The sequence below is a fragment of the Lissotriton vulgaris genome, chromosome 3_1, assembly GCF_964263255.1.
Source record: "Lissotriton vulgaris chromosome 3_1, aLisVul1.2, whole genome shotgun sequence".
Taxonomy (NCBI): domain Eukaryota; kingdom Metazoa; phylum Chordata; class Amphibia; order Caudata; family Salamandridae; genus Lissotriton; species Lissotriton vulgaris.
In genome coordinates, this window is record NC_141689.1 from 1,563,208,323 (window position 1) to 1,563,222,513 (window position 14,191).

Sequence of the window (14,191 nt, forward strand, 5' to 3'; positions counted from 1 at the left end):
TGGCTGTCTAAGTAGGTAAGTGCTTTTGTGCCCCACGCAGGGGTAGTAAGCACTAAATAAATCTACAATACAATTTAAGACGCACTTCAAAAGTAATGTTACCTTTGACTTAGTCTGAGGTAACTAAATAAATCATTGTTACGGCCCGATGACATGTTTGCTGCAGCAAGTTTGAGACTACAATTTATAACAAAATCCAAGATTTTCTTTATAAACAATTCGGCCGTCAAGTTATTGGAAATTTCGGTGACCAACAGCCCACCCTTTGGCTTCAGAAATATGCCTAGCGCTTGTAAACTTCACGAATTGGGTTTTTTTTAATTTGTTTTATAGGCATTTAATTAAAAAAAGGGAAACAGTATCACAACGACGACTTTTCGAACAGAAGCGGAAGATGTTCCTAGGGAGGAAGAAGCCACGAGTGGCAAAAGAGTAACGAGAGAGAGGGGCTCACACAACTCCAGGAACTGTTCGGCACATTTTTAAAGCACTTTCCTCGTGGCTTTAGGGACCGGAAGAAATTAAGTTTCGTACACTTCAGCCAATCAGAAGAGGAGTACGACAGTTTGCCTCTCCCCGACTTCCAGCTCATCTTCTCGTGTTTCCCTGCACGTAAACGGGAGATCTTCCCTTGCCACGGCACGGCCCACCGACACTCCCTCTGCTGCTGAAGTTCTCGACCAGGACGTATTTTGTGTGATTTACGGGTGGGGGCGTGGTTACGTTTCCTTGTGAGAAGGGGGTGTGTCCTCCTACTTCAATTCACGTTTGTGCGAGTCGGCGGCAGTTTGCGAATCCTACTCCTCTCCCGTCCCCTGACTCTCGCTTCCTACTCCGGGACAGCCATGTCGGACCAGGCTCCCTTCGACACCAATGTCATCACCCTGACCCGGTTTGTGATGGAGGAGGGCAGAAAAGCCAAGGGGACAGGAGAGCTGACCCAGCTGCTCAACTCCCTCTGCACGGCTGTGAAAGCCATCTCCTCAGCTGTCCGGAAAGCTGGGCTTGCCAACCTGTGAGTGTGACTTCTTTCAGCCCCAAAGGGGCCAGTTTGCATGGGTACCAGAACGACACCCGCAATTTAACAAAACGCCGCCCAAGTCTTACCGAATTTGAGGGCGTGTCCTCGGTTTCTTTACAGCTAGTCTGTCTCTGATTTCTTTATAGCGGGCCTAATGCGGATTTTGGCATTAAATGCCTCTATGAAATTAATAGAAACACAACAAGTTGTAAAGATTCTGTGAAATGTTTGTACACGCCCATGCAAATATTTTTCTCGTCAAGAAGGTAACCATTTGTTGAGAGTAAGAAATATATTACGTTGAAAACTGATCGGAACCACTTCCTTGCCTCCCTGTTTTCTCTGAAACTGGTGTAAAATCTGGATTGTAAGGTTTTAAGTCGCCTAGAGGTATGCCGCCGTCTGCCTTTGCATGCTTTGTCCCACAGTTTTTACCTGCCTGAACTCTGCAGCCTGTAAATTCTAAATGCAATAGCTTTGCGCCACGCCTCGCCACCGCTTTAGGACTGAGTTTAAACAGCCATGCATAATATCGATGTGTTTTTTAATTTCTCAATTTAGGCTCAGATTGGGAACAAAATAGCCCTAGGCTCGCCAAACAAGAGGCACAAGTACGCGAATCGCGACCTCTCGCATAACATTGCTTGGTTAGTATCACTGGGCTAATACATTTTGGATACATATGTTGCGGAATAAGTGTTTTAAATCTTGCCGGGCAATAACGTTGATCAGCACAGTAGCTCTTACCTGTGCCTTTCCAGAAGCCCACTAGGCCTTAGGGGTGCTTATGCAGCTGGTCCCCTGATTCTGGACTGGGGAGTAAATCCAGGCTTTAGACATCAATGGTGCTAGCCGGTGGATGGGTCACTGATATTCTAGTTTTTCGTTCCTAATCCTGCGTTTCTCCTGGGCAAGGTGGGGATTGGCAAACTGGCTGAGTGAGGCCTTTGTGGCTTGCTCTGTAGACTGTGGGCCTTGGGGTCTGGCTTGCAAATCTTCGGCCTCGGCTGCATCCTTCAGGTCACAGGTGATGGCCGCTGTCCTTGTACTGTGCAGAGAGTTGTCCAAATGGTGAACTGCCACTCTGTAGCCAGGAAATGATCTTCCTCATTTGACCTGTCTGGGCACTGTGATGGGCCTGGGAGTGTGGCCATCGTGAGTAGGAAAAGATTCTTACTCTTCGCTGGCACCACTATTGTCCTGTAACATTTTGTCCTGGCGCCTCAAGCCTCTTCGTCTCTGCCAGTTGGACTGCAGACTCCAGATACTATTTTCCTCGTAGCCCTCGCCACACTGCAAACATTTTACTTCCTCACTAGCAGAGATGTCTATGTTCAAAAGCGAGAGTAGCTCATCAGGTTCAACTTTATTCTTAAATTCTACGACTTGTAGTTCTGATTTAATGATAGTCTTTTAAAAAGACTTAAAATCCCATAATGTAAAGAAAATCCCTGGACTTGAGGAGCAAGTCTCACTTTGACATTGACTGGTGGACTCTTTCGTCCCCTACCTCTGTGACATGGGTTCAGTGGCAAAGGAATGGTGATATGGGTCCTAGAGTAGGCAAGGAAAATGTGTTCCCTGGCCACTAGTTGTGTAGCAACAGACACCGCTAATCTTGGTTCAAAGGGCCGCTTGGCCACTGTCGCCGCACCTTTGGTTGGTATACCCCCGTTTGGGGAATTGATCTGCGACCGACCGACCCCCCTCAAATTTCCAATGAGTCACTCTTTCATATCAAGATTTTTCTTTGTATTCTGGAACTTGTAGTCTTGTTCAGCCCTTTGTAAAACCTTGAATACTTATCTCTCTGCGCAAAGAAAGAACCTGGACTGGTTGAGTTACTCAAGTAAGGGCAACTTGAGAGCCCTGGTTTTGTGCCTTCCTGGTCAGTGTTCCAAGGTCCATGCACGACTAGTTTATTCAGGTCAGACTCCTAATTAAGATTCAATATTAGGCTGATAAATACTCCAAATCCTCGTAAGAAAAGGAAACAAGCAAAATGATTATTACATAATACAATATGCATATAACAGTATAATTATAATATGATTGTATAATAACCTTTGTACAGTTGTATGACCTGTCATTGTATAATATGGTATGGCCTGTCCGTATATGCTATGGAATAATATGGTATGGCCTATCCCTGTATGCTATGGTATGGCCTGTCACTGTATGCTATGGTATAATACAGTATGGCCCGATATTGTATCTACATTACTGTATGGTACTGCATGGCTTGTCATTGTACTGTATGATATGGTATCGTCTGGCTTGGCATGTACTCTCATTGTGTGGTGTGGTCTATCACATGGTATATAATGGTATGGGATGTATGTTATGTTATGGCTTATTATGGTATGGCATGTCGTTGTATGGTATGGCCTGCCATTGGTAGTATGGTATGCCCTGCCATTGGTAGTATGGTATGCCCTGTCATTGTTTAGTATGTAATGATCTGTCATTGTATAGAAAGGTATGGCTTGTCATTGTATAGTTTGATACGACCTCTCATTGAATATTATAGTATGGTATGGACTGCCACTGTATAGAAAGGTATGGCCTATCATTGTATATTATGGTGTGGATATGGTGAGGTGTGAGGTGACCTGGCGATGTTTGGTATGGCCTTAGATTGTAAAGTATGGTATGGCCTGTCATTAAAGCGTATGGAATGGTCTGTATTGTATAGTGTGGCATGGTCTGTCATTGTATGATATGGTGTAGTCTGTCCTTGTATGGTATGCTATGTCCTGTCATTGTATACTATGATAGGGTATGGCTTGTCGTTGTGTATGGTATGGCCTGACATTGTATTGTATGGTATGGTCTGTCATTGAATAGTGTGGAATGGTCTGTATTGTATAGTGTGACATGGGCTGTCATTGTATTATATGGTATGGTGTAGTCTGTCATTGTATAGTATGCTAAGGCCTGTCATTGTATACTATGGTAGGGTGTGGCTAGTCATTGTAGGGTATGGTATGGCCTGACGTGTATTTTGGTGCGTTTAATCTTTTGTTACAATGTACACATTGAGCTACAAGAGAAAGTGCAATAGGAGCAAGCAAAGTGCTTTACAATATAAATATATTTTCACACCAAAATTTTCTTATTAACACATTGGGCAAACATAAACCAGTTAAAAACACACCCTGTTTTTTGCATAAAACATTTTAATCATGCCCGAGGCATCCCATAATTCATGAAAAAAAGCGCTTTGTTGCAATCTAAACAAGTGATTACTTTTAACAGAGATGGCGCGAAGTCCTTGTTAAAAGCAATACAAACAACTTGTGGTCTTCTGGTGTTAAAAGTAGATGGGTGAGGATGAAAAGTAAAAGGGAACAAATGCCGGAAACAAGTTGTGAAAGCAATAGCACAAAGCAAAACCAGGAGCGAGGCAACCTGAAAATTCATACAAAGTGTAAGCAGTGGAAAGACTCTTCTTAATTATTATTTTTTTTTAAAACACAGGAAGCAGTACTTGATCCAGGGAAAGGGTACACATACAAACGGTCAAAGAAAAAGGGGCGTAATGGGTCCAGATCCTTAGCAATCCTGCATCAATAGAGCATATAAAGTGTAGATCACTTGTCTTTGGCAATCGGAGACCCCTTCCCCATTACTGGTTCAGAACTTCAAGATGTGTTGGAACATGTAAAATAAATCCTACTTTTTGTGGAAAAAAAACAATTTATTGCTTCCTTAATAATGTTACGATGCTTGACTCCTTGGAAGATTCCGAGTCCTGCATAGACGAGACAAAAAGTAAGAACATACAACAGTCAACATGTGTTTCGCCCTCGCCAACCGATGGAGACCACGCACAATTGACACCAAAGATTTTTACCGCATCCAGTTACGGAGACAGGATTGTTCTAGGATTTAGCATCAAAGTACACACCACGCTCTGAGGAAGTCCCAGGCCAAAAGGCCAATGTGAGGGGCAAAACACGTGTTGGCTGTTGTATGTTCTTTCCTTTTGTCTCAGGAATCTAGGATCCATCTATACATATGACTGAATCTTCCAAGGAGTCAAGCATCGTAACATTATTAAGGAAGCAATAAATTGGAATTTTTTCCTCAAAAAGGAGGATTTCTTTCACCTGTTCTGGCACATCTTGAAGTACACATACAAACGGGCAGTGAAGCCAAAGCAAGGCTAGCATGTGCTGACAAAACAGGGGCCAGCAAATAAGACTGTCAATGAAGGCAACGAATGGTTAGCAATGGACGGGTTCTTAGCCCGCAACATTATGAAAAAAAAATTTGTGTGAGCAACAGCGCATGCACTATCTCGGGCAAGACTTAATAATCTGGACTAGATAATCTATTCAGGCATAGACCTGGTCAACCTTAAAGTTCTGCTTTGGTAAAGCTCTCCGCTCCTATCCCACGACCCCCATCATGTGAAAAGTCGCATAGCAAAGGTGGCAATGGACCTAGAGCAGGCAATGAAAATGTGTTGGTCACAATGGAGGTAACTATGATAAAGTCCATACAATTACATTTTCAAGTGAAATTCCCATTCATGATTATTGTTATGCTATCGGGCAAGGAACCTTTCTGAGTACTTTGCACAGTTGGTACTGATATTCTGGGAATGCTTGAAACCTGTGCCCAGTGAACATTGGGTAGGGCTGAAGACAGGGCCTTTAGCTTGTGAGTGCTAGTGGTGGGGAGATTGCTCGTCGTCGGATGCTACCAAAGTCCATGTCATAGCCTGGTATTTGCAGTAGGTGAGGCACGGGTTGTAGGTACACAGATATTTCTGTATAAGTGCGCTGCAAATTGTGCCATGTGATTGGAGGGTGTGGAGTGTGTCTGTGTGAGTACAAAGTGTATTGGTGTGAAGGGTGTGGGGTGTGCCTGTATGAGTGCATTGTGAGAGGGATGCCTAGTGTTTGTGTGTGGATATGTAAGGATGAACTGTCTGGGGGAGTTCTGAGACAGTACTGCATCGGACTGCAGCATTTGGTGTGTATTATGAGGGGAGACTTTGGTAATTGTTTAAGTGCATGTTGAGGGAGGCACTGTATGACCGTTCACTGGGGCAGTGCCTGTGTGAGTGCAGGGGGAAGTGTGTGTCTGAATGAGTGTAGAAAGTTATGCTTGTATGAGTGAGGACGAGCAGAGTAAGTGCAGGTTGAGTGATGTGCATGGTTGTGGTCCGCATCTGAGTGCGGGTGATGTGGAATGTCTGTAAAAAGAGGTTACGGGGTAGTGAGAGTGGAAGGTGCGAGGGGAGTTTCTTTATTAGTGGTGGGTAGGTATTCTACGTGAGTAAAGGACTTTGGAGTATACTGTGACTTAAGGATGGTTGGAGACCTGTAAGAGGGTGAGGTAAGTGCGTGTGTGATTTTAGGGTCAATGTCAGTATGAGTGTATTGGGAGTTGTGCCTGTGTGAGTGAGGACCAACGGTGTTTCTGTGTGAATAAGACGTGAGTAACGTTTTCGAGTACATTGTTATACAAATTGGATTAATATTTGGGTAGGGTGACAACCCCACTCACCTCCACCTCAAGGAATGATCGCAACCCTTATCGGGATGAATCCTTGGTCACTAAATTAACCTGAGCTCAATTCCTTAAAAGCTATGGTACAGAGCAAACAGGCTTAATTAAGGATAATGTGTAAAATAGTTATGCTGTACCAAAACAGTAATTAAGTCCAAATACAAAACCATACTAATCCCAAACTGAATTAGTAAAAATAGAGTGCAGTTTAATAAACAAAATGACAAAACCCTGTAAGGGGGACCTGAGGTATGACATTTTAATGTTTTAAGTAGAAGGGAAGTGCCCTTGTGAGTCCCGTGGGAGGAATGTGTCTATGGGTACTGTGAGTTTTGCCTTTGTGAATGCAAAGTGCGCAGTGTGACACGAGAGTTCATGGTTTTGCTATGTGAGTGTGGAGGGAGGCGACTGTCAGTCGGTTTGTAGAGATCAAGGGGTGTTTGTTTGAGTGGAGGGTGTGGGGTTTTACTGCATGAGTGTAGTGTAAGCGTTGGGCCTGTGTGAAGATAGGAATATGCCTGTGCAAATGTATAATGAACCGCATGCCTTTGTGTGAGGGGTATGACTGCATTTGTCCTGGGTGAGGGCTGAACCTATGTAAGTACAATGTGTGTATTTGTGTTTGGAAGGTGAGTAGCATGTCTGCATGAGTGTAGTCTGCCCACACAAATGCATGGTGCTGTCAAACCTATTGGCATTGGGAGTGCTTTTTTTCTAAGTTGACTCAGATGTTTCTACCTATTTGTACTTGTGATGAAGTAGGCACAGTGGTAGAGGTGAGATTTAAGGGGTGAGCTACACTGAATAAGCTCTTGTTAGACCTGGCACCTTAGCGTGGGTCTCCCTTCCATTTTTTGCTGTTGCCTCATGTGTTTTCGCTGGTGTTAGATCCTTTGTATTAGTGATTCCTTGATTGGCTGATTTGGTTTACTGGTCAGACCCTAGTACAGTGCACAGAGTGTGCCCAGGGCTTGTAAACCAAATGCTGCTAGTGGGCTTGTGGCACTGGTTGTGCCACCCACAGAAGTAGCCTGTAAAAGTGTCTCGGGTCTGCCATTTCAGAGCCTGTATGCAGTCTGCTACCACCATGTTGACTGGACACTATGGTAGGCCCAAGGGCTGGGTGCATTGTAAGTATATGTTAGGACAAGCCCTGATGTGTGTGGCATGTCCTAATAGTGAATTACAGCCATTTTCGTTTTTCACTATTGCAAGGCTACATATAGTCCAGAAGGGGCAGTTAGATTATTACATCTTATATTCCTAACTGACTCGGGGAACTAGGTAGAAAGAATTCCTGAACTCCTAATGATAACATAAATCTTTTAGTGAAGTTGGTTTTAACTTTCTGTGTTTGAAAATACCACTTTTAGAAAGTAGTTATTTCCTTGTCTAACTATCCAAGCCTGCCTCTGCTAGGTTGTGTATTCCTTGTCTGGAGTTGAAGTGACAGGGGATGGGGGATTCCAGGAGACAGGGTGAGTCAGCCCAACGGTGAATAGAGAGATCTGCATCTAGATGGGAGGAAGGAGTTGCACCTGGGACCTGAATAGGACTGTGCCTTCCCTCCACAATGCTGGCTCCACCTCTTGTGGTGCGTCTGATGTCTCTGTCCTGCACTGTGAAAGGAAAGAAGGAGTCATGTAAACAGTGCTCCAGGACTGACCAGAACTGGTTTGGACTATGCGAAGGCCTCCCTGCCTTCAGAGAACAAAGAGAAACTGTGTATAAAAGAGGGGACCCAAACCCCAGAGAATTCGATCACTTTTGGTCAACAAGAAAAAACCTTTGCTGAGGAGAGGAACCAGAAGAAACTGATGAGAGACTATCCCTAAGCTGAAGTGCTGCTTGGGGGAATTGGCCTGCAGTGGTTTCCTGACTGCTAAAGCAAGGAGAGGACCTTTGTGTACTTTATTTCAACTTGTGAAGGATCTCCAAGGGCTTGAGGACAGAGCTTACCTCCTGCTGAATTCTCAGAGACAACAGACTTCACCCACCAGCTCCCCAAGAGTTCTCTTGAAGTGCCTGCAGTTGTGCTGGACTTCTTGAGGACGTGCGTGTCGCAGGGAGCTGGAAATGCCACTCAAGAACAGGCAGTGTGTTGCCGAACTGCCGCTACCGCTTCACAACATGAAGCGCCTCACTTCGTCAGAGAAGAGGATCAACGTCGCAGCAGACTCCACCGCATCAACGGGAAGTGTGTTGCAGAAGAATTGTTGTCATCGCAGGTCCACCGAAGTGCCTCGCATCGCCAGGAGAAGAGGCTCAACGTCGCAGCAGATGCAGCCGCATCACTGGGAAGCGTGTCGCAGGGCCTGTCATGGCTCCTCGCCGGAGAAGAGGATCGACGTTGCAGCAGCCGCATCACCGGGAAGCGTGTCGCATCAAGGAGAAAGCTCAATCTTTGTTTCTTTGCACCAGATCTTCAACGCATCACCGTCCTTGCGTGTAAGGGACTACCTCATCCCCTTTCCTGCCACACTTTCGTTGCCCTGCGTGTCCCATCTTATGGTAGGTTGACTCAGTGTTGCATTTTAATATCTAAAGAGAACTACGCTAATTCTGCCATTTTAAGCACAGTATTGTGGATTTTTGTTTGTGGTCTTGTGATAAGTCTATGTAAAGAATACTTATTTTTTTATATTAAACCTGTGTGGTGCCCATCTGTAGTGTTGTCACTTGATTACTATATGTGTTCACAAATGCTTTACACTCTGCCACTGACATAAGCCTGTCTGCTCGTGCCAAGCTACCAAGGGGGTGAGCAGGGGTTATTTTAGTAATGTACCCCCTTACCCTGACTAGAGGCAAGGGTCCCTATTTGTCACAAGTACCTACCTGTGCCAACTAGAGACCCCCAAACCTAACAGCTCCTTTTTAAGAGGCTGACAATAGGCATAGTTCTTCCTCCGACTCACAATTGTCTGTTGAGCAATTTCACTGGGAATGGAGGCTGCAATCTGCAGATTCCAATCCCTGCAAAAGTTCAGGAGGTCAAATATACTAGTTGTCACCACTCCAGCTGCTGATTGCAGATTCCAGTGCAGCTAAAATTGCTCAGTGGGTTAATGCGCCTGCTGGTGACCTATGAGCAAGATGACAGGTCCTGAGAACCTGCTTGAAAGCCCCATGTCAGGTGTCCCTTACCAACTCAGCCTGCCTCTCAGGCGTGCTCCCTCTCTCCCCTGCCCCCCCCCATTCATGGGAGAGTGGGAGGTGAAAATAGCCCACCTCACCTTTCCTCCAATGAGGTACTCTGGCCCTCTCTAAACCCCACCTTCCCAAACACCTTGCTGAATCTGTACATTTCAGTTCCAGTAGGGGTGCGTGGGAGGCAGTATGCTGGTCTTACAGGGTGAGGGGTGAAGACAAAGGCCCACATGTCACCTGCTTCAGGAAATCCAGTGTAGCTGGTGGGAATCATAATGGGCACAGAGAGAAAAAAATCCACCACATTTCTCCCCCCCCCCCAAATACCATAACTGTCACTCTGGTGCTGACACATCGCAGAGTTCCGGACTGCCCACCTTACGAATCCAACCCTGTCTCATAAACATTTATTTAACCCAATGTGTTTTAATTGGGAGATAACACTTAGCCCAGGATTCTGTATCTACAAGGGGCAGTGGCAAGTTATGGGTCTTGAGGTGCTTTTTCGTAAAAGACAGTAAACTGGACCATCTTGATGTATTTCGCAGAGAGTTCTACTTCTAAGAAAGGCAAAAAACAAACTCAATTGTTCCATGTTAGATCTGGTGTTAACCAAGAATCACATTTTCCTTCTACCTACTATAGCATACGTATGTGTGAATGAGGCAGCCCACTTCAGTCATTGGCTAACTTCACTGTGAATGATGGCATTCTGCCCTTTCACATGGATTACATCCACACACAAAGCAGTTTCCATCAGTACCAAGTACTTCCATGGCAATGTGTGCTTTCTGAGGCCAAATTATATTTTGCTTTTATTCAGTCTTTTTTTCTTCTTTCTAGAATGACCAATGCCCAGCAGTTTTCCAGACAATAACGTTTTGTAAAACCCATGAAAAAAACAGCATTGACAAAACCAGCACCATACCTTTTGGCTTTGCCAATGCTTGTTAAATGTTGGTAGGTCAAAAGTACCTGATGCCAAGTCCACGAGACAACCCTCTCCTCACTTAATTTTTCTGACCACGTAAGTTTTTGTTTGTGCAAGAGCTCTGTGTCATGAGTGATCTACCTGATGTAGTACTTTGTTCACCACAAGCTTCCAGACTCTGTTGTACAATGCTGTTACACCCCTGGTACTTAATTTCTCTAGGGGCTCTACTAGTCCCTGACCAGGGTATGGCACCACTAACTATTGGTGACAATTGGGTATAGTAGCAGGGTAAAGGTATTTTTAACTGCACCTTTGTGGGTAGGCAGACTACTCACTCCACTTGGCAAACTTCAGCAGTATGTCGTATCTGGACACCTACATTTCCATGATTGTATGCCCATACATGAGACTGAATTCCAGTATGCGTCACCTGTATGTATAAAACACCTAAGTTGTACAGTGTCCAACAAGATTATGGGAAACATCAAAATAATTAAGTATTGTCAAAGTCAGTGGGTTTGAAATTGGTGGTCAGACTTTTGGTTTTGTCAATTTGTGTCTTGTTCTGGCATGGTTTTTGTGAAACATTATTGGTGTTGGAGCTGCCGGGCCCTCACCATTATAACAAGCATTGGTAAAAAGCAAAAAAGAAATGTTTGGTCTCAAAAAGCACACATTGGCACATTAGTTCCTGGCACTGAACAAAACTCCGAATTTGTGTGCCAATATGCTCCTTGTGAAAGAGCAGCATGAGTGACAGCAGCCGATCGATAGAAAGAGAGAATGTGAATAACCACAAAAGGTCTTGGTTAACGCCAGACCTAATTAGGTGCCCAATTATTAAAGCAATCTCAAAAGTGCTCCCATGGTATATGTGGTTGCATTAGTGCAGATTTACAGCTTTCATGAATTCACAAGAATTTACAGAAGTAGGTCAATAAATTATTGTCCTAGAAAATATTTGTGAACTGCATTTTAGCATGAGCAAACATGTATGTGTAGATTTTCTCATGCGTTTGCAAGTTCGCTTTCCCCCATCCACTTTTTTCCCAATCCTGGAAGAAATTGTCTGTCATTGTCAGAAGTAAATATCCAGCCTTTCTCTGTATGGGAAAAGATTAGAGAAGAGCTGGTGAAATCTTAACACATGCTAGTTAGTAGTTTTGCACAGACTTAAAAGGGCATTCCAATCCTGGAACTATTGCTTACCATTACCTTCAGACGCAGTATATAGATCTGCGGAAAGGTGACAAGGTAAGGGAATTGCTAGTATTCAAACCTTGCTAGGGTATGAGCCCTGGCATAATCAGAGAGGCTATATCAGAGCTCTTGTATAATGAGATTGGTACCGTAATTTGTCACTACTCTACAAGGCACAAAAGCGGCAAGTGGATTTGTGTAGCAGCCTGCCCCATGGGGGGAACATCCTTTTCGACGCAGATTTTACTCTGCAGTACTTTTACAACGCGTCCGTTACAACGCAAGTCGTAAACACGACTTGCGCTGGAGGGCGTTAGAGGATAAAGAATAGTATATTTACTATATTTACTATTCCAACACCTTCCCTAGTATCCACGGGGACTGGTGTTAGAATAGTAAATTATACTATTCACTATCCGCTCCCCCAACGCAAGTCGTTGTAACGACTTGCGTTGTTAAAGACGCGTTGTAAAAGCACGCGTTGTGACGGTACGCGTCGTACTGTCTTACATCCGCCCCATGGACAAGTAGATATGTTATTAAATTCCACACTCCTGAGAACACTATCTGTTCAGGTGCAAATGTCGACTCCTTCCTACCTTCCTGTCCAGGAAGGGGCATCAGAATGCAGATGAGTGCTCAGACTCATCTAACCTTCCTGTGTTTGTGGATGTCTAGAGGAAATGCAAAGTGAAGCGGTCATCCACCCCAGACGTGTATTGGAGTCAGGTTGCATTCACAGAGCTGTAAGAGCATTGAACTGTCTACTTTCTAAAATAGTAATGTTAAATCCAACTTTACCTGTAAAGAGGATTTATCATTACCATTCCAAAGATATAAAACTTGACCAAGCTACTCCTTTTTAGTTGTGGATTATTCCTTAAAAGTGCATTAAGGAATTCCCAATGTTAACCTATGAGCGGAGTAGGCCTCACAGTAGTGAAAAACAAATGTGGGTGTTTGTCACTACCCAGGCATACCAAACTTAAAAATACATGTCCTACCTTTTTACTACTACAGCACCCTGTCCTATGGGCTACCTAGGGCCTACCTTAGAGGGGACTTGTACAATAAAAGAAGAGTTTAAGGCTTTGCAAAGGGTTTTAAATGTCAAGTTGAAGTGGCAGTAAACTGCTCACACAGGTCCTGCAGTGGCAGGCCTGAGACGGGTTGAGAGGCTACTTGTGTGGGTGGCACAATCAGTGCTGCAGACTAGTAGCTTTTAATTTACAGGCCCTGAGTATATATTATACTAATTTACAACAGAATTATAAGTAAATTAAATATGCCAAATGTGTATACATCAATGTTACCATGTTTAGGGGAGAAGCACATTAAGTTAAGCACTGGTCAGCGGTGATAAAGTGCACAGAGACCTAAGGCCAAGAAAAAGAGGAGGTAAGCAGGCAAAATGTTCAAGGAAAACCATCCTAAGGATGACTGGTTTAACAAACGATGAGGACTGTGCTGATTGGCGGTGTAGGACTTAAGTGTCCGAACAATAGGGGCTTGTGGGACAACTCTGTGTCTTGGCTTTTCGGATTATTTTTTTTATGTTGAGTTGTGGAAAAGTTAAGGCATTCACTTATGCGTGCAGAGTGGATCATTCATTGAGCTTATGCAGGGAATCTACAAGAATTTCTACAGTTGATCGATTATTCAATATATTTAATATTTACCATTCCAACACCCTGTCTTTATTAATGGCCTTTTTTTGTTGTTGTATTTTAGGTATGGGATTGCTGGCTCTACAAATGTGACGGGAGACCAGGTGAAGAAGCTGGACGTTCTCTCAAATGACATGGTCATTAACACATTGAAGGCATCCTATAGCGCCTGCGTTCTTGTGTCAGAAGAGGATACACATGCCATCATAGTGGAAGCTGAGAGGAGGGTTAGTAATCTACCTGTGTTTTTTTTTTTGTCTCACTTCTCGTCTTAATTTTAGGTTTCCTTAACTGTCTAAAGTTGAGGATCTATTTTGTACTATACCAACACTTACAGTGGGCTTTGTTCAGCCCATTGCTCATCATTGGTTGGCTTTCTTGGCAGTCTCATTTGCTTGCTTATTGATGTTTTTCCTTCCTCTTCTGTTAATGTATCCTTTCGATTGCATTACCTGAATCCTTTACTGCTTATGTTCATCGAACAATTTTTTTCGTTTCTCTTACTGCACTTAATTGTATGTGAATGTTTTGTTGGTCTCTCCCTGCTATATTGCTTGCCCTCGCACGTTCCCATTCTACTTGAGCTCCGTGTTCTTTTCTCCTACTCCCAACAGGTCCTCCTTTTCTTCCCTCACACCTCCCTATCCAGCTTTTATTTATTTTTTATTTTATAACCCGCTCCCCATTGTTCTCCAT

General features: G+C 44.0%; 1 protein-coding gene across 1 annotated transcript in view; it reads left to right on the plus strand.

Annotated features, from left to right (window-relative positions):
- Positions 1-547: 547 nt before the first annotated feature.
- Positions 548-14,191, plus strand: part of LOC147728185 (fructose-1,6-bisphosphatase 1-like) — a 55,973-nt gene continuing 42,329 nt past the window's right edge. Inside the window, exons 1-2 of the mRNA XM_086962046.1 lie at positions 548-1,015; positions 13,560-13,722. Of these exons, the coding sequence (XP_086818172.1) occupies positions 846-1,015; positions 13,560-13,722 (333 nt within the window). The 5' untranslated portion in view covers positions 548-845. The remainder of the gene's footprint in view (positions 1,016-13,559; positions 13,723-14,191) is intronic.